At 45.6% G+C, this 23,501-nt stretch overlaps 1 protein-coding gene across 1 annotated transcript in view; it reads right to left on the reverse strand.

Moving 5' to 3' along the window:
- Window positions 1-1,363: 1,363 nt before the first annotated feature.
- The window catches only part of otud7a (OTU deubiquitinase 7A), a 38,359-nt gene continuing 16,221 nt past the window's right edge, over window positions 1,364-23,501 (reverse strand). Inside the window, exons 3-13 of the mRNA XM_084555291.1 lie at window positions 20,464-20,617; window positions 18,080-18,265; window positions 17,751-17,969; window positions 15,104-15,205; window positions 14,535-14,662; window positions 13,753-13,865; window positions 12,275-12,402; window positions 12,025-12,174; window positions 5,568-5,682; window positions 4,873-4,957; window positions 1,364-4,529 (exon numbers count right to left, since the gene is read on the reverse strand). Coding sequence (XP_084411417.1) covers window positions 2,970-4,529; window positions 4,873-4,957; window positions 5,568-5,682; window positions 12,025-12,174; window positions 12,275-12,402; window positions 13,753-13,865; window positions 14,535-14,662; window positions 15,104-15,205; window positions 17,751-17,969; window positions 18,080-18,265; window positions 20,464-20,548 — 2,871 coding nt within the window. The 5' untranslated portion in view covers window positions 20,549-20,617 and the 3' untranslated portion in view covers window positions 1,364-2,969. The remainder of the gene's footprint in view (window positions 4,530-4,872; window positions 4,958-5,567; window positions 5,683-12,024; window positions 12,175-12,274; window positions 12,403-13,752; window positions 13,866-14,534; window positions 14,663-15,103; window positions 15,206-17,750; window positions 17,970-18,079; window positions 18,266-20,463; window positions 20,618-23,501) is intronic.

Genomic DNA, 23,501 nt, shown 5'->3' on the forward strand with positions numbered 1-23,501 from the left:
ACTTGAAACCTCCTTAATGAGCCGTTCTCACGAGCAGCTTCTGTTCCCTGCATTTAAAGATTAAATTAAGCTGCAATTAACTTCATCCCTACATTGCTGTGGTGACAAATAAATCTCTTGGAATATCCTCCGAGTCATTTTTGGGTGGTTTCTGATGCTTTGACACATGACTTGCGTTCACAAGCAGAAAGACTTCACCTGAGTTCACCATCGCAGGCGGGAGAGGACACTTGCAGATCGTTCCGTTGCTTTTTTTTTTTTTTTTTTTTTTTTGCAGGCCCGTTTCTCTGCACGATGTCAACACTCCTGCCAAAGTAGGAGTGTCTCCGGGGGAATAAGGCAGAGTTACAGCTCTCAGCCTGGAATGCCGCCCTACTTGGCAGTACACTCGAGAATCTCAACTCTGTAACCCCACAGGCAGATTTTGGTGTCAGTTTCTCATTCAAAAAATAAAAATTTGAACCAAGATTAATTAGCTTTTTCCAGGAAAAAACAAAACGAACTAATTGTAGGAATGCAGCTGATTTGCATTGTGGGAAATGTAGGCTCCTGGTATTATTGTTTGACCCATTTTCAGCAATTAAAAACCTGAAATCTGGATATTTTGGTATATTTGATATTACTCTCCTGAGTCAGTCTTTTAAAATACTTATCTGGTGATTGAGTGCCACACTTCCACAAACCTGAGAGTGTACTAAAGACAGACAATAAATAAATTAGTGCAGCAAAGTTCAAGGTATCCTAAACTTTAGTCCCTCGAATGCACCTTAATATCTATCAACTCTCCACACTTGTTAAGTTCCCCGTTTGGTTTTATAAAACAGCAGTGAAGGAGTTGACTAATTCAAGATAACCCAGATTAAATGACTCATTTCTCTCATATCAGCCTCGACAAAACTACTCCCGAGCTACATTTGGAGATAAAATTGCCACAGAACCCCGCTTATCTGCCTCATGAAACCCTCCCAGCATTATGGAAATAAATGTGCTGTGCTATTCATTTGAGAAAGTAGGTCGGTTTCAAGCACCGATTATCACTACCAGATAAACCTGGAACAATTCCAGTGGCACTGAGTTTGTCGTGTAAAATACCAAACCATATTGGATCTTGATCAGTTCAAACAAAGCAAAAAAATAGTTTTAGCTCATTATCTTCCACTTTTTGGCCTTGCTGTTGTAGTAATTATGAAAACACAGCAAAAAATGTAATGTAGTGCATGTCAACCAGATCAAAATATTCCTAAAAGTGTCATTTATATTCTCTGGATTTCTCCCAAAGCAAAAATAACACAGACACACCATATTTGTAACAATAAACTATTTTTTTTTCATATTTACATCTGTACCTAATGTGCAAATTAATAATTTAAAGTAGTGTAAAACTCTTAAAGGAATACAAAATCATATCTTACAGTCCTAACATGGTGAGAGTCCATGAACTAGTCACATAGAAACAAAGAGGAGCAACACTGCAGTGTGTACAGGAGAGAGACAGAAGCAAACTGAGGGAGCAGTGGACATCCTTGGCCAGGACACACTTAGTTAAGGACAGCATGGTACATTATCCAAGCATCACCAGAACAAACAGCAACACAAACACTGCATCTTTACAGTAGTCATGTCGGATGAGCAGAAAAGCACTTGGAGGCCTGGGGTTTTTACAAAAAAAACCCCACTGATTGGTTAAAGCACTGATGATCACAAAGGCTTGAGGTGCTCGTAGCAGCAGGTGCTTCTTTTTAACGGCCTCTAGATATGGAAGAAGAACAATCTCACACTGGACCGGTGACACATCTATACTGCAGGTCACCACATAGTGCTAATAGCATGATTGCACATCGTGTTCTGAGTGTGTGTGTGTGTGCAGGAGGGGGAAGAGACACATAATAACACTTCAGACAAATACACATTGGCCTGCTCTGACTACTCACAGTTCTTCTCATCTAAGACATTTACCGAGTAGAGAGTAGTTAACAGGCAACTCAGAGAAACACACCATAAACACTGCATATTTGAGAAGCAATTTGTCCTATGCACATTGTTCGGTGTTTGGCACAAAAAACATTTTGAAAATTTGAATTATTATTTCTCTTTTTTCTCCTTTTTTTTCTTTTTTAAACGAAGCCAGTTTGGCAGTGTTTGTGGACTTTAGGAGGTCGACTAACGGGCGAAGAAAATGTGAAAATTATATCTCGCGCCATATTTTTGGGTCCAATTCAGACGCGGCGAACCTTCGCGCCGCGGCAAGAACAAAGGTACACGCAACAAATGAGCTTTTACATTTCATCCTAATTCGACGTTACAATCTATAATGCTTACACATTTTAATTCCTGTAGTTCAAATTTGTTTACAAAAGCACACTGTGACAATCTTTTACAATTTACAAGACACAGTTAACCTACAGTAACTCTATTATTGGTGCATAGACAAAATTGGGAGAGGGTGTAGCAAAAATCACCAATTTATTGCTTTAAAGTCTAATGTTAATCCCCCGTTCGATTTCTTTTGATTGCAAAACAACTACAAATTTTTCCACAGAGCTTTTTGAAGAACCAAGCAGAGGTATTGCATTCAAACTGATTAAAAGAGCTAAAATGGTCCTTCCTGATGAGACGCACATCTTTTGTACTTTGAAAAATAAAGAACTTTCCTTCACGTACAGAAAGTTACATCACAGAGAGATGACTTTTACTCTAAAACAAGTAAAAGACTAAATTCAATGAGACAGGAGTAAAAACAAAATAACAATATCTGGCCAAAGCTGCTCACTGTTTCACGTTCTGCTTCCCCCATCATAAAGTAATAATCTTTACTAACAAGGGAAGGGCGACAGGAATACACGAGCAATTCTTCAACAAAATAGGAAAATGTTTGCCATCACGTATTTCGAAATGCAGAGTGCAGATGGTGTCGTTCCCTCAAGTCTCCTGCGGCCCTTGTTGACAAGTGGCTGAAGTAGCGGTGATGGCTATACAGGCCTCTGCACTTTGCTCTCCCTCTCCCTGCGTTTCAGCTCCTCTCTGTAGCAGTAGGAGCAGTAGTTGTCTGTCTCTGGCCTACCGTAGAAGGAGCAGTTCTCTCTCTTGCAGCGGCGCTGCTGAAAGCAGTACAAAGGGCTTCCAGAGCTCCGCCCTTTGGTTTTGTCTTGGTTGAGCCAGGTGTGAGACGAGTTGTCCTCATCAGCAAACTCAAGGCAGTCCTGAATGTCTCCCGCATTGAATCCATTGGTGTAGGTGTGGGACTTGTGTTCGCCAGGCATGTTGTAGGACAGGGTTTCCATGGTGTTAACAGTGCGGACCCCTGACAGGCGAGCAGGGCTGTAACTCTGGGATGAGAGTGTGCGGTTCTGTTGGGGGTAGGTGGCACATGTCTTCAGAGTGCCTACCACAGGCTTATAGGGGTCATCTTGGAAGATGGAGGATTGCATGTTGACATCTTGTAAGTGAATCACACTGTGCCTCTGGATGGGCGGTGTATGGCTGTAGTGGGCAGACACAGGAACGGGCCCAGGTCTCTTAGCACCAATACTGGGGGAGGAGTAAGGCGCAGGGGCTGGGGCTGGGTGAGACACGTGATGCGAGGCTATTGGCGGGGTGTGAGGAGGGGCAGGGACCGGCACAAGAGGGGCAACAGGAGTGGGACTGTTTCTGCCCTGCATCTTGAGACTCAGAGGAGGCTGTGAGTTGTTGTAGGTGTGAGTGTGGTGGGGCAGGACGGGAGAGCAGCTCTCCGGAGGTGAGCTGTCTGATCTCTCCCTCTGGAAGACACTCTCATGCTCAGGCTTCTTCACAGCCACCTCATTAGTTGCCGGGGGCTTCTTTTCAGCCTCCTTCCTCTTCTGCTCCTGCTCCTGGCTGAAGCGCTCCTGGGCGTTCGTCAAGTAGTAGCTGATCATCTCCTCGTGGAACTGGTGTCGATGGCTAGTGAGAAGGAGTCCGGCGAAAATGAACTTGCGTTCCCCCTGCATGGCAGCCCGTAGGATATTGAGGCTAAGCTTGACATCAGTGCTGTATTTCCAGTTTTCCAGGGTCTTATCCCCTGAGCCTTTCCCTGCACTGTCCTGTCTCTCCGTGGGGGAGGAACTGGAGGGTCTGTCTGTAGGGGAGGGGCTAGTGGCCTTCTCAGAAGAGGTGGAACTGGCCGACTGTCCCGACTCGTCCTTGCTTCCTTTGGTTGCCTTAGACTCCTTTTTCTTTGTCTTTTCCCCTCCGTTATCCCCGTTACGACCTGAGCCCGAATTAGATTTGTTCATTTTGCCGTGCACAAGCCCACCCAGACCACCCATGTTCTTCTTCAGCTTGATTCCCAGAGTTTTGCTGAAGCTCCCTAGTTTGTTGGCTACAGAATCAGCCCGGCTCTTATCTTTGTCTTTGCGCTGCTTGTCTTTGTCCTTCTCCTTGCTGGGCTTGCCAGTGTTAACGTTAGAGTTGCTGCCGACAGATTCGCGGTCAGAGTCCATGGACTCAGCTAGAGACTGGACATCCTCACCTGCAGAGGCTGTGGGAGACTCTGGCTGAGCCAGGGGAGCCTGCGCAAGACAGAAACACATCGAACTGAAGAAAACACTGAATGTAGTACAGTAAAATTTTGGTTCTAGGTACAATTTTAAATTCAATTGCGGGTTAGCAGTGGAGCGATTTATAAGATTTAGAATATATTCCAGACAAATTCTCAAAAAACAACATTCAAAAAGACTTTAATTGCCTGTTTTCCATGATTCATAACCAAAACACACAGATTATTGCATTCTGACAGTAAATAAAATTGACTGATAGGACTCTGGGGTTTCAAGAACATCTGGAACTGGGAAGTCTATCCCGTACTTAATTAACCGTGACAAACAAGACACACATGTGGAAGAGGAACGTTACCCTTGTTTCAGATGGAATTCGGATCCATGTTACATTCATGTAGTTGTGCAGCAGGTTGAGTTTGGCCTCCAGAGACAAGATGAGACTACGGAAAAAACATGTATGCACGATTAACAACAAGCGGAGACATGGCACTGCTAACATTTGACAGATGTTTATTTTCATTTTTTTTGGCATGTATGTGTCTCCTTTTTAAAAACTCTTTAGAAGCAGCCGCATTTCACCACTTACATGTGGAACCCCAGTGTAAATAAAGTCTGCAGCGAATTGAGGGCAACATAATGAGGTGGTATTAGGAAGCATTTCTGGGCATCTCTTTCTCTGTGTATCTACATTGTTCTTATGAATAAGCTAACCCCCTGACTGGCAGGAATGTGAAACAGAAACCCTTACATAAACTCTTTGCTAAACTCAGAGAGGGTGTTGCTGCTTTAGCGAGGCCATTCCTGGGAATCCCTGCGAATGACTGACGTGACTCACAATTTGTTCCCTCTTTGCGCCCCCTTTGAAGTGACCTGAGCTCGGGGCCCATAATCAGAGTTAAATCCCCCCACATAGAGCCTTGTGGGTGGACTGACAGAACTGCCTTGGCCTGCAGTTTTCACTCTCTCGCCCTTCGTGGGTCTGCTTTCCTAGCCAGCGCCTCTGTGTGCTTTGTTGATAAGCATCGTGGTGATATACTATACAGGACTTACTTGGCTAGCTTGGTATTATCATTGTCGTCCCTCCCCCACTCCCAGTCCCTGCCAGGGTCCACGGCAAAATGGAGCGCCAGCAGCTTGTGCTCCGAGTCAGTAAGAGGGATAACAGCTGGAAGAGATGAGATTATAAGAACATTAGTTTGGTGCAGATTTACCACTAAAAGACAAAATTGCACGCCACCATTTCTCTCTCTCACTAGGGCCGTCGTGGTGTCAGGGCTGCAGCGACACCATAATGACACACTTGAATACTGCCATGTTAATTATCCCAGATGCCTGTCAGCGTGGGGTAAAGGATCCTGGAGGTGTATTCGATCTGTCATTCATTTTTTAGGCAGGGAAGTGACCCGTGACCGCAGAGTGTGACACTGAGAAGGAGCTTCAGTCAAACTTGATCATTTGTTTCATGACGGAGACTGGTCACAGTGTTACGTCTAGTGAAAGTATTTTTTTCCCTGAAAAAGAACATTAAGGGAAACAAATTGGTTTATTATAGTTCTAGTGGAGACAGTGGTGAGCCGTCAAAGCCAGCAAAGCCTTCTCTGCTGACCTAAACTTCATCAAAATCACTGACCTACATTTTAATATTTTCCCATTAATCTTATGAAATTATTCCTAATAGCATATGCTTTTCATTTTAGGGCTTGTCTGTCTCTCAGCTGCTGTGCTTCTGGCAGTTTAACTTTGCATTAGAGCTTTTATCCAATCATATTTCAGCCATCATCTGTTGCCGGAGTCAAAGAAATCTGCCTTCACAATTAAAGCTGCATGCAGCTGAAGCTTGAAACACATTGTAATGACGCTGTTCCTTTAACCAATCACATTTCAACTTCCTATTCGTAGGCCTTCTCTGTGGCCTACGGTAGCATCAGCGTTTTCGCGTCCTCTGTTTGGAGGGTCAGAGAGCCACTCCGTTTAAGCCAAGCTAGTGGTTCATGTTCATCTGTTGCGAGCTGCACGAGCAAATCGTTTTTTAACCCACAACGGTGGAAAGAGGAGGGCCTATCGGTTTGGTTGCAGCTCTTCTTCTTAGAAAGTCATTTTCACGACAGACCTTGAAGGAAAAATTGGATATTGTGAGAAAAGGCCGCTCAATCCTGGAGCTAGCTAGCCTGACCCAGCCGGCTAAAAGGTGTGCCCGCCACCTTCAGGTCAGCGACTATGAGCGCTTGGTTGGTTGACAGGCTCCGAGGAGAACTCTAAATTGTTTCTTAAGTTCTGGTGAGTAAAATTTAATCTTTTATGTATATTTTTGCCATTTTATTGGGTCGAAATTCACGCTTCTGCTGGACTCGAGGTATGTGGCGCTGGTGTGCAGCTGCAGCGCAGTGGTGAGTGAGAGGAGACTTTTTGAATTGTTTTAAGTGAGTTTCCTAAGTAATGGCATTCATATCGCTATAGGACACAGGTGTCAAACTGATCCGTGAAAGGGCCGCTGTGGCTGCAGGTTTTCATTCCAACCATGCAGCAGCACACCTGACTTGGCTCAATCAATCAACTGAACTGCCTTCACGCAGTCATTTCAGGTGTCCTCTTGCTTGATTGGAACAAAAACTTGCCAGCCACACCCACTGCATGGGTGCTGCATGGTTGGAATGAAAACCTGCAGCCACAGCGGCCCTTTCACGGATCAGTTTGACACCCCTGCTATAGGAGATACCCGTTTAGATGCAACCTCCCGTTTTATTGTTGATGGTTTCTATAGCAGTGGCGTATTAAGAGGTGTTGTGAATGAGTCTGGAGGTCACTGAAGGCCTAGCTGGAAAATGCACGGCCCACCACTGAGTGGAGCGGATGTATTGTCATTTTTTAATCAAAAATGAACTTTCAATCTCAACCTCTGACATTCTTGACATAGCGAAGACAAAATTAGACATTTAAAAAAATTGCTAATGTGGTGTTATCATTACCAAAAGGAATATTGGCCAAAACCGCAAAAGCATTATCTACACTGTGATAAACTGGAACTATACCAGTTCACCATTTCGTTGGAAAAGGAAGTCAGAACTCACGATGAGACAGCCGCTTAGATTTCCAGGAAAACGAGTAGTTTTACAGCTGACCAGGGCTGCGCTTTATGATTAGGTTTAGTAATAGAGAGTAATTGGACGTTACAGTAACGGCAGCGAGAGGACGAGAGCAGAAGTGCTGAAATAATTTCATTCATCCTCGTATGATGTGATCAAGCAGGAAGAGGTTTTCAACACCAATCACTGGACACAGAACATAAAAGAGACACCTACCCTGGCTTCCTCTTGTGGGAAATGTGCTTACAGTATGTGTACAGTGCGTGGGTGCAATCTAAAACAACAGTACAAGGAGGACTAGCTAGGCCTCAGTGGCCCACATGACAGCTCTCCTCAGGCTACCTAGTGTGTGGGCTGTTGTCCACATGACTGCAGAGAGAGGCAGGCTGTTCAGGCGGAGGACATTCCAGCCCTTCACTGTCAGACCCAGATGGAAGACACAGTCTCCTCCCGGCCTCATCAATTCTTCCGTTGCCAATAGGCTGCTCTGCTCCGCAGGCTTTGTGGAGACACGGATACCAGCAGCAACTGTGTCCCTGATGACACTGCAGGTCAAATCCTCACTCTGTCCATCTTTTGTCTATTTTTGTATTCCTCTGCTTGGCTGCAATGCACGCGATAAATACACGTGTCAGAAAAAGTGGTGCTGCATGCATTGTGATGACACTTGACACAATGACTCTGGCCACGCCCGTGCTACATTTAACACTTTAACATGACTCTGTATGTGCATATGACACCGTTAGTAGCACTGAGCAAACTAATTCCACCAGCTAAATAAATATAGTACTAATAGGGCACATTTGACCAACATCTGTCCTGATATGTCAAGATTTTCTCAGCCATACTTGCATATTACAAAACCATTTTTACACCATCTGCCTGAAAAAGCACATGACTTAAAGCCTGTAGCCACACAGGCAAGCAGTAATGAGAGCACTGGCATGGCAGCACTGCAGACTGAGAGGAAAAGTGGTTTTCTTAAAGAGGGGTCTTTCCAAGAACAGTCTTGCCCAGAAAAATTCAGTCATAATCACAAGCACACACAGGGACAGGCAGAGGACAGCGAACCAGCTCCCACTCAGTTCCCACTCAGGTCATGCAGCAGGCAGCGGAGGTCCGTGAGTTGCCATCCCGGCTCCCACGATGCAGCTGTCCTCCTTTCTCGCCATTCCGAAGTGCTGTGTGTGCTGTTGTTCCCACTTGGGCCCGGTCCAGAATTCAGAGGTTTAACACTGCCAATTGAGCTCTGGGGGACTAAAGTGTGCTGTAATGTATTTACTATCCCTGTTGGCAGCCTTGTTTTGTTGTCCTTGAATGACCGATTCCCGTAGCTTATGCATGGAGTGACATCATCGCCCTCCGTGGTATGCAAGCTGTGTACTCAGCAACATAGCTTCTAGCAGACAGGCTGCGCTCAGTTTGCAACTGTATTTCGGAGAGGGGGGGGGGGGGGGGGGGGGGGGGGGGGGGTTACAGATAGGGGGAAGGGGAGGAAACTTGGGTGTAACCTGTGAGGAAATAGCTGTAGGAAATGAGGTACAAAACCTCTCTAAGCATTTATCCATGTGACCTGATTGGACATCTTTGCTTTGTCTGGTTTGTAAAATGAGAACCTCAAGTATTTTATGCCTTCTATCACGAGTGATTTCCCCCTCCTCTTTTCACTACCTCCAGAAGACCAAGTCCCCCATTACAAGGTTCAATTCACAACGCGAACGCCGAGCCAATGTTTCCTCTGTTTTGAGATTCAAGAACAATTTGTACTGTCTGGAAAATGCGCAACTTTGAATTCTTGCCTTTGGTCACTCTGCACAGCTGCAGATGTAAGGGGCCCAATTCACCAGAGTAAACAGCAGTCATGCACATAAACAAGCTCGAGACCTTTCTGCCTCGGTTGTTAACAGTAGAATCATGGCGGCAATTTCAAGAACATCTCATGTGAAGTAACACGTAAACCACAACAAATTGATTTTTAATGTTGATTTAATTACACCGCCCTGCGCGGTGAGTAGTACACCGGGTGTGTTCGGTACACAGACACGTTCAGAGCTGCACGGTTACTGCACACTGACATGTAGGTGGTCTTTGTGTAAAAGACGACCATTTACTTCATTCAGATGGGTGTTAGAAGTTTCATGATGGGATGCCAAAGAAAACCTGGAAGTGTTTTGGTATCAGGACCAGAGCTTGAAATAGCTCCAGGTTTTTTTTCCAGAGGGTCAGTTCCTCTCATGCGTCGATTAACCACAGGAGCACAAACAAGCTGATGAAAGGCAGTAAGCAGTATCTACAGAAGAGGTAGTCATTATCACACAGCAGGTGAGGAGCAGCGAGCCTGATAGGAAACTTACTGATGTGCAAAGAAGTCTAGGTTCACCTGACAGCTTTATTAAAGGAAACCCACTGACTGGGCTTTAGGGTTGGCTCAGAAAAAAAAAATAAAATAACTAAAAATAAAACAAATTTTTCCTCATTAGCACCAACCTCTGGCTTCAGTCGCCCCTCCCGTGTTGTTTTTTCGCCATCCACCATTGACGCAGCCCCAGAAGCCATGCAAGCGGGCCGTAAAAGGAGCAGCAGCGTGATCTGTCAGTGTGATTTAGAGTAACGTTACTAGGAGGGGAAACTACTATAATCTTCCACACAGAGGGCTAAAGAAAGAGCCACTATTCTAACCCAGCCTCTGACACCTGAACACACACATACACGCGGCTAACAGCCCCTCAGATGCTCTTCGCTGTGCTGGGGGAAACCGAGACCAAGCGTCCACCTGAGACGTCCACACAGTGGCCTGACTGTCAGGAGAGAGGCTAAGGTTTGTCGGGGGCCCCAGTCAGCCCGGGGACCCTGCCCATATGTGGTGATGTGGTGAGGGTTAAGGGGCTGACTGGGGCTTCTCTGCCCTAATTGGCAGGGGAAGATTAGGTTTGTCAGTCTGACCCTCTTGCCCGTCTGTCTGGCATCTGCTCGGAGACATGAGCCAGCATGGAAACACAGATCGGCTCCTTGAAATCCACAATTGACATGACAATGCAGGCACCCGGTTATAATAATATACAGAAGCCTTAAGTATGCATCATATACTTGCTATGCAGGCAATGCTAATCAGAGCATACTTGTATCACCGCCGTGTAATACGAGAAATCACGTGACATAAAAAAAATGCACGTTAAGCGTACAAGTGTTTTCATAACATCCTGGAGAGAGACTGCAGACAAAACACTTTCTGATCCTATCACTATCACAGGACACGGTGTACCCGAGTGAGAAAACACAGCCATGCAGGGGTGTTGTGATCAAGCTCCACCAAGTTCTTTGGACATATGCACCATCTGGTGGCCGAGAAAAGAACCCCCCCCCCCTCTGCCACAATAAAACACCCAAATATGAGCAGCAGGACTGAACGGTTATGGGCTGTGGGGTATGCTGGCTTTGATGTGCTGCAGGGGCATTAAAGGGAATGTCTTCAGGGCAGGGACGGCAGGTTAGTAATCATGTCTGTCTGCCAGTGTGCAGTGGTCGTAGCCCAGACTTAATAACTAGGTTGGTGTTTATAGGCCGAGAATAGGACCTCGCATATACAGAAAAGCGCAGGAGACAGAGAGAAGTGGAGGAAGATGAGAGAGGAGGTAGAAAGAAAACGCTTGCACGAGTGTATATGTGTTTGCGAGCGAGAAAAAGAGACAGAGACGGAGTTGGCTGGCTGCCCACGCAAATGACAAGTGAGTTCCACCCACGGAGCCAGATACAGAAGAGTGCCGTGACTACCAAGACTGGTTGTCAAGGAGATCCACTCTATTTGTCAATTAAAGGAACTCCATGTGAGGAATACTCTGACCTCGAGAATAAGCAATGCATCCGGAGTGGGAACGCTGGCATCTGAATGGGCTAAACAAGACAAACACAAGAGTCTCACAGCACAATGGAAAAATCTACACTCCCTCGCCACACTGTCACACAATCAACATGCCATGCAGAGCAACGAATTCCTGCGAACGAGGCGAACGCATAAACAGACGAATGCGTCAAATTAGAGTCACAACAGTGTTGGAAAATGTAGACATGCAACATTGCGTCAGAGGCTTGAGAGGATTTGGTCAACTCTTTGTAGGTCACAAGAAGCAGCATGCTGTCCACTTTCCTCCACGCTGGCCACGCCCTGGTTCCTGCTGCCAACTGGCCTATTTTAATAATGGATCACAGGTAATTAGACTGCTCCCTCATCCATTATTCACCTCTGGCAGGACAGGCCTACCACTCGCCTCGACTCTCGCAATCCACCCACTAAGTTTAAAGTGACGGCTGCCAAACGATTGCATAATACGTCCGCTGAAAGTGTAGGTTCTTTGAGAACGGGAGGTCAAGAAAGGGTCAAACATTCTGTCCTGAAAGTGGTTTTGTGGTGCTGGACATGCGCTTACCCTGCTCTCGCTGCTGGTCTCTCTGCTCCATGGACACCAGTGCAGAGAAGTGAGCCTGATCGTAGGCCAGGACCAGAGGGGAGCAGTGGCAGCGGCTCGGTGGCACCTCCAGGGGCAGATAGAGCCCTCCAAATGGGATGGGAGCAAAAGCTGGAAATCAGTCAGAACATCACGTTTAGAGTCGTTTGGCAGGAGTGTTTTTTTTTTTTCCTCTGTTGTAAAAGACAAAGTGAAGATGCAGCCGGACTACCTTCTCCTCCTGAGTCTCGTAGCATAGTGTCAGCCACCACTACGATTGGCCTGCGTAACACGTGGGCCAGCACAAACACATGGAACTCCTCAAGACTCTCATAGACTGGATCCTCAGAGTTATCCACCCTGAAGAAGAAGAAGAAAAAAAAAAAAAAAAACACACACACATTACAATGAGAAATACAATTTCCTGAACTGGTAATGCCCGAAAACATCTGCAGCCAAAGTAGGAAATGTCCAAGCCGATCATGTGCATGTGCAATCTAATCGCATCATCCTGTATTCATCTTCCCCCTTGGCTGCCTTTAATAGACAGGACAGCCACGTCCATCTTTACATACACAAGTTTTAATAAAAGAGAGTGGAGAGAGGGGAGAGAGGGGAGGGAGAGGCAGAGAGAAAAAGCAGAGGCAGAGCTATCCAGCGTGCAACCACCAGGGAACCAGAGGATGTGCAACAATTAAGTTGTCAGCCACACAAACAGCCACGCTGCCAAATTCACTCTAATAAAGAGCCTCTTAATATGTGAATCCCACTCATCCTATTTAGGGGCTCATCTCACACTAGGACCATCAAACATCCCTAACCTGATTACTGTATTACAGTCAAACTCAATGAGAGGTTAGAACCACCAGACTAAATGAGTAAATCATTCTCTTTATAGGGACATTTGCAGAGATGAACGTGGGTCTTTGTGCTGGACTAGTCCACGCTGGGAATAATGCCGAGAGTTGTTCTCAGATTTTTTGTGTGAACTGAGGTTTTTACATATAACTGTTAAGACCGACCTACAGTCTGATAAGATGGCAATCTAAGTGGCGTCTTTCTGTTCATCAAAACAATTCTCACTCCACCACAACACCTGCTACACCTAACATGTACATGACGCGTGTGTGCATGTTTATTTCAGTGATTATGGAAACAGAGACAAACCACACGGTTTCTCTGCGTAGGAGGAGGAAACCAGAGTTAGTTTCCAATCTGTTTGTGTTGCCTGACATAAGCCCGCTCTTACGCTTATTTATGCAACTCGCTGCAGCTGAAAGTAACCCACAGCTCAGGGGAGGCAGCAGAAATGATTAGTACCGACGGCAGCCAGTAGAGGGCACGTTCTCACACGTGAGCTCCAACAATGGTTTTAAATCTGGGAAGCAGTTTGAAAGAGAAAATGAAGGAGCAATGAGTTTCCCTGACTAATTGAGCTCAGTGAGAAGGTCACTTTTGTTTTAATTGCGGGCCCCCGTGCCGTGCTTCAGCTCACAACGCAAAGAAACCCCAGCAGGAGAGTTGTAATGTGTGACGTGGGATGAGAACAGCGCGTCTGGTCCGTCTCATTGTGTTCCTCTCGTGCAGTGACTACGCAGCAGCTATCGCTAGATTCTGGTCAAAGGAATGTAATATTTGTTGTGATCATGGGAGCTTGCGGTGCTTGTGGTTGCACGCTGTCTGGGGTTATGCGTGAGTCAAGGTCCTTACCCTCCGCTGGTGTTCCCGTTTTTGCTGAGGTGAGTGCGAGGCTCGCTGGAGGCCAACTTCAGCAGCTCGTTCCACTCTCTCTCCCACTCCTCCTCAGTGTACACCAGGCCAGACTGCACAAATACACACCCCGAAATTTAAACTCTGTTAAGTATGTGCATTGCTCATCCACAAAATCCCTCTTATTATTCAGTTTTGCTATTTGCGTCCCGGGCAAGATTATCTCCTGGAGCTTTTTGCATTTACACACACACACACACACACACACACACTGTTAATGGATGTTTGATAAAAGAGACTGTCTGAAAATGTGGTTAATTAGAGAAAGGTCGCTGACAGCAAACAATGGTCCCTGCCCAGACTCAAACCGGGACAGAGTGTTACGTGGGATGTGTCTTGGATCACTGGGCCACCAGGACGCTTTGGGCGTTTTTGAAACATGAGCGTCTGGACTACTTCTTAGCCTGAGCTATCTTCGGTGACACCATTTTTCTAATAGGTTTGAAAACACTTTAATCCAGGAACATCAAGAGAAGGGAGAGGAAGTGCGGGGGATTTGACAGCATTACCAGCACTGCTGCTAATGCACACTTGGAATCACTGAAAGACAATTTTCCTCGCAGCAAAAATCCAAATACTCAGCAAGCGAGCTAAAATCAGCGCTTATTAACCGAGGTTACAAGTGGCTCATCTGTTCGCTCGCACTTATGGGTTTTTTAGTGCGCCATTAGTGAAAAGGGATTCGAGAGGTGCACTGTGTGAAGATGGACAACTCTGCCGACCTCCTTGTTCTGCTGGGTCTGCTGCCACCTCCACCTCCTCTTCAGAGCGTCTCTCTCCGCGCCGCTCTTCATCATGGTGTACAGGGATTTCCTCAGCATCAGGTCTCTGTCGTGGAAGCCCCACATCCCTGATAAGTACACACATACAACTCATTAGTGTAAGATTGAGGATATAGAACAACATGGTCATTGGACACAGTTTTACGAAAACAGGACACTGTGTGCCTTTCATCACTCATCAAAGAGCCTTAGTTGTCTGAGTGTCAGTGCAGATTATATTAACTCTGCTGCCTCAAACCCTCTGCGACTCTAGCAGTCATCACACTGAGAAGTCACCCATCTCCTCCAGCGTACACCTGAACATGTCGCCATCTCCTAAGCCCTGCAGCAGACAGTCTCCTGCAGTGTATAGGTCGGTTAGCTCTCTCCTTCGCTTCCTGCCTTGCTTTCTTAGCTCTTTAAGTCAGCCGCTGTGACGCAGCACTGACACCGTTTTCTGACGCCAACTCGTACAGTTGTTCCACTCCAAGCTCCGTGTGTAAATCGAATGTTACCGTCAAATGGCTCACCCAAAGAGGCAGCGTGCAGGAGGCAGTTCCCATCCCCCGTGGTGGCCAGAGGAAGCAGCTTCTTACAGCTGGTGCACATGGTGGACCACCAGTTCAGACGACCTGCACACAATTTAACCGAGTGCGTCAGAACAGAAGCAAGACCGAAGCGAGCAAACATACTCAGACAAAATCAATTTTCAATCCAGTGAGTTCAGATTTATTTGTGTAATCACACAATGCCTCACTGGGCTGTACAGACTGAACACAATATAGAGTACTAGACTAGACGAACGCATTCAAAAAGGAGATAATATACAGAAGATATGCTTTAGCGCACAAGAAAGAAAACTGACAACAAACTTGGGAGATGCAATTTATGAGAGAGATACGAATGGCAAAAAAAAAAAAAAAAGCAGATAATACGTGTTAATTTATGGAAATGCAACAGAAAGTTTTTTGTAGCAACTCTAATTTAGATATAACTGGATCCAGATTCAGAAAACGTTATTTGTCCCCCGGGGGGGCAATTTTAGACCGATAACATAACTCCAGATAGACATTCCTGCAAATCTTTATGAATCCTTTTGTTAGTGAACTTTGGGACCTTCAACCATCTGATTCATGCTCAGCTGTATTGAAAATGTCACTGACCACTTTGGTGCACAGAGAGGTGCGTCTAAACTGTTCATCACCTGTCCAGTTAAAACTGAACTAACACATATAACTAATGAAGTTATTACAACTTAGGTTCAGGAACAAGACCACACCTTATGTCCTTCTACACCGAGCAGACATAACATTATGATCAGAACGTTGTTAGTGGGGGCCTTTGGGTCCTATGGCTTGAGGGGAGTGGGCTCTGTGGATCAGGCTTGTTCCAGTGTATCCCACAGATACTTGATCAGTTTGGGATCTAGTGAATTTGGAGGCCAGGTCAACACCTTGTGCTGTTTTTTCCATTTTTGTGTGTGTCTGTTTTGTGTCAGGCTGCATCCTGCTGGGGATGGCTGCTGCCATCAAGGAGTGTCATTGCTACGGGTCGGGGGTGCCTGGTCTGGTCTAGGTTGGTGCTACATGTCCAAAAGTTTCCCAGCAGAACACTGTATTGTCACAGGACGGTCAATGTTATTTACTTCTCCTGTCAGTGGTCATAATGTTGTGGCTGATTGGTGTATTTCCCGCCGGTATAAAGGTGTGTCTTACCCCTCTCTCGCCCACCCTCCCCGTCCCTCTCTTTCATTACAAGGAGCCAAAGCTTCCTGAGACGTGCCCCCACCCTGAGGCTCATTCCCTGGGTTCCTCCTTATATGACGACCATCATCAGCCTCTGCATTCCACCCGTCTGATCCTTTCCCTTAAACCCTTCCAGGTATTTCCCTCTGGTTCTGTTCACCAATAAACTTCCTTGTATGAAATAAGGTGTGGTCTTTGTCAGCGAAGCAGCAGTGAAGGCACTTGAGCAGGGACCAGCAACAGCTAAGAACAATTAGCACAACTAATCTTGGTAAGTGAACTTTGCAGGCGATGCAGAACCATGATACGTTTGCACTCTCCCTGAAATACCAAGCAGTCTCCTCAAAAACCACCCTGTATATCCTCCTCCTCCTCCTACTCCTCCTCAGCCCAACTTTTACAGTATCTTCAGTTTCCACTCCATCACCGCCTTGCCTGCATCTCTGGGGGGGAGAGAGAGGACTGCTTCCCAGCCCAGGGCACTGCACACTGCTCTACTGCAGGCAGCCTCACTGCTCTGAGCCCGGGGTGATCTGACTGCATCATTTATTTAACGACAGTAAACACAGAAGAGCCTCTGAATGATTTAGCCCTCAGTGTAGATGGGATCAAAATGCAGATGTTTTTCCGACTTGCAATTTTTATTTTTTAGCAAATTAGATATCCGAGTTAATTTTCTGGAACGTTGGACTGCTATTACTTACTTTTTACGATGTTGCATCAAAGGACAGATCCATATGCAGTGCACATGGACTAGCATGGATGAGATTCAGCCACCCATACAGCGAGGCTAATACACAACAGGTTGTTGTCGCTTTTCTTAATTGTAGAAATAAACATTTTATGCGAGTATCTGAGCAGTTTGTGATGCATACAGTTTGAATTTAATTTATGGCAGTGCTAAGATAATTAGAACTGCAAATCGCTCACTGATCACTAGAGATCAGACACTGTCATGTGGCTGAATCTATAGGTCTCTGAGGACAGCTTCTCTCTCATTTGTGTGCTAATGGTTAATTGACCCAGTATTCCTCTTGGCTCACTGTTGACACATCTTGAACCAAATTATTTGAGTGAAGCGTTACGGGTATCTGCATTCTCGGCGTGGGAAAGTTTGCGGAAAACTTCACTAACTAGTTTCTCTCCCTTAGTTCAAAGCTGGGATATGAATCCTGCGGGATCCCGGATGCTTTGAATTAGTTGTTGTCGTCTTCCTTCCAGATGATGCTGCTGCTCTGATCTGCTCTGTGTCTGTTTTAATCTCGGTCTCTACATCTGTCTGCATCTTCCACTGGCACTGCGGCTTCAGCACTGTACTGTAATCTAAATTGGGAATACGGAGGAAATCCATAGGATTCTGTTACGTACCGTATCTCGTAACAGTTGTAGAAGTGCTTTAAATGACGGTATCATTATATCCTATAGTACTCACCAGCCTGCTCCAGAGCCATCATGGTGGACTGCTCTATCAGATCTCTCTCTATGAAGCTCCTAAAGTCCTCGCTGTAGACGCTGAGGTCTGGTAGCTGGAATGTGTAAATGGGCATCTCAAGAGGGAACTGCTCGCTGGTACACTCATTGGCCACCTGCAGCCGTGCCAGGGAGACAATAGCAGAGCTGGCATGGGAGATCCCGCGAGACAGACGCTTCTCTAAAAGGGAGAAGATGGAATGATCAAACACGGGTGAGACGGAAGCAAACGTGAAGAGAGAAAACTTCCGAGGCCGTTTGTCGCTGGTCACGTTGACGCGGCCCTGCTACCTTGTGCATTGTCATCCTGCTTCTGTGCACACGGCCTGTCGATCTTGCTGACATGGGTGGGCGTGTCACGTGTCTCTGGCTGCTTGTAGTAGCGGCCCTCGTTAAAGACCTGCGGCAGGTTGGCAGTGTGGACCTGCCTGAGCTCCTCATAATCATTTAGAGCAGCACTGAGGTCCCAGTTTTTACCTGCGGGGCACAAACAAAGTTCTGGCTTATTGCACACAGTAATTCACATTTAATAAAAATGCATTTTTTTTTTTTCAGATAATGCTAGAAAAATATCCACACTGAGAGTGATTCACATGCATCAAAATGTGCTGTGTGTGTTCCCATGCAACAAGAGAGTACAGTTTACAGTAAACAGGATTATCACTTGGTAAATATGACACCATAGCAGGACATGGGAAAAAAAAGAAAGAAAATGGGATACACTCTACTCAAGATTCACTCCAACAAATTGATAAAAACAATCCAAAACCTTTGTACTTTGACAGGATCATTTTCCTCGTGCTTTCTGGATTATTGTGTTTTAATATTTTAAATACATCTGGATGAATTAGATCTTTAAAATGTTATATTAATGATGAGCCCAGGCTATGATAGTATATAGCCCATATAGAGCAAAGCAATGCTGAAGAAAACATGCGGCATCACACGAACAATGTAGAACTAAAAATGAAGATAGAGTGAGGAGACAAATCCTTTAACATAGTGACAGAAGACACACACATGCTGGTAACACATTCAAAGACACATAGTCTCCTCTGGGTGCCGTCTCGACATGCATGTGAAGCGTCAGTCTTATTACATCTTACAAAACACACACGAAAGCTCGCAACTACGAACAGCCACGCATGCAATCTGAGCTGTGTTTGTGAGACAGGGTCCATTAACGGCCTCTCCGCGTCTGAGACCTGGAGGAAGTTGTCCTCTCTCACCCAGACTTCCAGACACGATGACTGTCGGCAGTCCGAGCATGAAACCTAACACCGCTAATCACTCTCTCTCACGGCAATCGATGCAAAACCGATTCCGGTGTATGGATCTCGGCAGCTTCAGCTGCACAAATCCAGGAATACAACTTAGGATGGAGCTACTCAGCCACTCACCGCCTAATGCCTTGTCTATAAGAGCTCCTGCAGTACTCTACTGTTACTTTGATATGGAAAGCATTGTTGCAGCTGCTTCACTCTGCAACCGGATGTCATTAAGAAGAACATTCACAAATTCATCTGCAGTATGAACATAAAGGACATTATCACCACCCATTAGAAACATTGCAGTCTATTTAACTCCTGCTGTCTCAATACAGAAGCTTCTACACAGAGTCAGTAGAAAAAGATCTATTTCTTTAATTGAACAAAATCACCAAAGTGAGGTTATTAAAATGTCCAGTTAAAATTAGAAAAAACCCTCGCCTCAATAAGTCCAGTGAATAGCTGCAGTACACAAAGCGGCCTCTAGAGGGAAGCACCGCATGCGGCGCTGTCATTTTTCTCAGCCTCTTCACACCACCCTGACTCAGACTACGGGGTCACAGAGCAGCTGTGTGATGCAGGCCTGGAAAGCTAGGCTAACATCAGAGGCACAATACTGAGGCAGGACATCCGGGCTCATGTCTGTCTTCTCTGAGTGCACTGTCTTGTTTGGTGTGTGTTAATGTCACACGCATTCCCTCGCTGCTTTTGTGCCGAAGCAGACAGGGAGGGAGAGACAGACGCCCAACACTTAAATTCTTTTATCAGACTAGACACCGGCTGCACTTTATGCACATGGACAAAAAAAAAAAAAAAAAAAAGATATCCGACACACACGCACATAACGCAAACACCAGAATTTCATCCCCTAATGGAAGTCTGATTACTCTGACGCATGCTTTAATTCCCGTACACGCAGCTGCATTTGCATTTAGACATCAACATTTCATGCTTCCTGTGTCTGGCTGAAACTGTAGAAATTCCTCTGCAAAAAAATCAGGAGTCAAAACATCCATAAATATTAAAGCCAATTCAGCTGACCATCAACCAGCTTCCTGTTGCTGTGTGCACATTTGCTCCACTAAAATTTGCACTATACCTAAGCAATACAAGTGCCAGTAGCACTCTGCCCCTCAATGAGTTCCAGTGAATGGGCACAAAGCTCTCTCAGGGGAGTGCACTCGTAAAACCGTCGCACTGGCCTCTAAATCAGCTGGCCGGCTCTCTGTTGCAGACCCCTCTCCTCTCCTCCCGTCCTTTGTTTCCTTTATTTTCCTTTCCTCTAATTTCCTCTCCTCCTCTGTTCCTTCCTCTTCTTCGCTCACTTGAAAGCAGCCACTGCACGAACGGGAGCGGCAGATCAAAGCGGAAATTCCCAAACGTCGTTTAATTGTATTGATCTCTTACCTTCCAGCAGGTCTCTTGCCAGACCCGGTTCCGCCCCCGTGGACCGAACAAAGTCTGACAGGACCGCGTCCATGTCCAGAGTCATGTGATCATGTGTGTGTGCTGCCCAAGGTGCAGCGGTGGCCTTGGTGGACGCCAGCCTTCACGTTCTCATCTAGGCGGGGGAAGAAGAAGCAGCGAGAAACGCGACAAGATTTAAGCATTTTACAGAGTAGTGTTCAACCACACCTTTAAAAAATGACTAACCCCTGTGAGGAAACAGTGAGTGGACTGCCCCCGTCTCTTACTTTAGTCCTAGCCAGTATCCTGAGCTGCTTCTACTGATGTGTAATGCTTCACAGAGCTGATAGTTTATAGTTCTGTGAATAGCTCTCCACTCCCATCACTCCTCCCAACCCTTTGCTAACAGTCATAACATGATATTCGGCATTACAAATTTAATATCCACAGCACAGCCAGCGGTTATAACCAGGCCACACCTGCCTATCCCCAAAGTCTTTGACATGTTGCCCACAACCATAACAACATTAAAATCCTTCCTGCCACTGAGCGTCGACCAGGGGTCTCTGGGTATCATCCAGCATCTAAACTACATCAGTGCTCTTAGTCGGACAACAAGGAAGCACGCCTGGTTACTGTTTTAGGAGCAGGGCGACTCAGTGGGATGTTATTTAGTATGATCGCAACAGAGGAGCAGGTTTAATCACGGCTATATAGCACTAGGGCTCTAATGATCAACAAGCAATGCCTTGTTAGGTCATAAACAACACCACAAAGACGCACACGTTTACTCCCTCGTACCATGGAATGAATGAGTCCATGCATAGCTTTCATTCCATTTCAGGCGTGTGGGTGACAGAAGAACTGAGCTCAGAACATTGTCAGTAAAGAAACAAACACCTACAGGTTTGAGACTCCGACACCCAGCCCTCTGTCTGTGTGCAGACCAGAGGTTTGAAGGCCTCTCAGACCTGTGGCTTTGACCAGAAGAGGAGTGAGAGCATGCTGGACGCATCCAAAAACTCTGCCCACGCCTGTGAGCAATAAGCAATAGAGAGGCTCTAACGCTGCGAGTGTGCCACATGACACGACTGCCCATCACATTTGGTCTCAGCGTTGTGAACCGACAGACACTCTGCTCTGGAAACAGAGCCAACGCAAAACAAATGCTTTTGTTTCCTGCGTCTGAGGCTGAGGAAAATTACCGGATTACTCTGACAGGGATGAGCCGGGCATCATGACACCTCTTACTGATCACGACAGAACAATCTCCGATTTCAAAGGTCCCCTCAGGCAGCATTATCATCACATGCAAATTAAAGGCTCGTGACACGAGGAAAAACACAGGAGTGCTTCTCGACTGTTGGCATCAAGGAGAAAAATATCTTTGTTCAAGACGCAGCAACTTTAGTCTTTATCGTATGAATTATTAATGGGTCGAAGCTGCACTTAAGCTGTAGTTTAGCTGACCTAGTTATTGTCAAGCATTTGCATTGTGTTGCACTGTACAGAGGGAGTCTATGCACAGGAAACACAGGGTGGTCAGCTGTAGCAAATCTATCCAAAGTTAGAGGTTATGGTTGATATCTAATCAGTTAGGGTTAGTGTGAGGCAACACACCGATCAGCCACAAGATTAAAACCACTGACAGGAAAAGTGAATAACACTGACCATCTTGTGACAATGCAATATTCTGTTTGGACCTGGGATTCGTGTGGTCGTTACTTAGACATGTACCACCCACCTAGACCAGAGCAGGCACAACTACCCCATAGCAATGACACTCCTTGATGGCAGCAGCCATCCCCAGCAGGATGCAGCCTGACACAGGCACACACACAAATGGTTTAGGAACAACTCGAAAACATGAAAAACACCACAAGGTGTTGACCTGGCCTCCAAATGTACTCAATGCCAAACTGATCAAGTATCTGTGGGATGCACTGGAACAAGCCTGATCTACAGAGGCCCCTCCCCTCAACCAATTAGAACCCAAAGGCCCCCATTAACAACACTGTTTCCAGACACCACAGGACACCCTCAGAAGGCCCATGTTCATTCTCTGATGAGTCACAACTGATTTGGAGGCACAAGTTCTGCCTGATCGTTGTATGTGTCTTTATTTGGAACTGAACATTTTCTTTTCAGGCTATATATATCAGTAGGACACCTCCTTCATTAAATTCAAAAACACAATCTGTGATATTTTTTGACATATTTGAGGACCGAAGGGGCAACACCTGTGTGCATAATTACACTCTAAGGGTGGACAAAGCTGAATAATGGGCAGCCCATCAAGTGGAAATCACAATATAGCTTTGCAGAGCAAATAGCCTTGAGTCTAGCAGCGTGGAGCGAGACACAGAAATAGCTGAATATTATAAGCTACGACCTCGTCTTTTCCCTTAAGAGCAGTCCTATTCAGATCACTTTCCCTGTGGGAGGTAATTATGACTCAGAAACACCCCGATGCATGTTTTTTATCTGACGTAAAACAATGTGGGCCAGAGGAACCGAGGACTCGCCAGCTTCCTGTTAATCATAATAATTAGCATATTTGTCACACACATAATCGATCAGCATATACAGGAATCGCAGAACACAACAACAGACTAAAACAGGCCTACTCGGATGGAAAAGGCACAGTTACGTGTTTTTCTTTTTGTTGAAAAATCAGACGTGTTAGTCCGTCTATTGCAGCTTTAAAAACCCTAGAGGAATGGGCAGCTTCCAGCTTCAAGCCTTAAAAAATGGATTACAATTATACAGTTTTCCATTAAAAAAAAATACTTTCCATAGTTTTCTGAAAGCTACAATATCCACTTGTATAATAGTATACATTAAGTTTTTATCTTTTAACTTTAGTTCTTTTTTACCCCAGTACATTATTTAACAGCTATATGTTCTGTACAATATATGATGAGCCTATAAAATATGAATCACTGTGAATATTTAAACAACTAAAGGAACAGCATATGATGTAATGTGGTTCAAATCCAGTCAATCAGTAGCAATGATTTGATAATAGAACACTTTCG

Source organism: Chelon labrosus (assembly GCF_963514085.1).
Source record: "Chelon labrosus genome assembly, chromosome: 11".
In the NCBI taxonomy this organism is placed as follows: domain Eukaryota; kingdom Metazoa; phylum Chordata; class Actinopteri; order Mugiliformes; family Mugilidae; genus Chelon; species Chelon labrosus.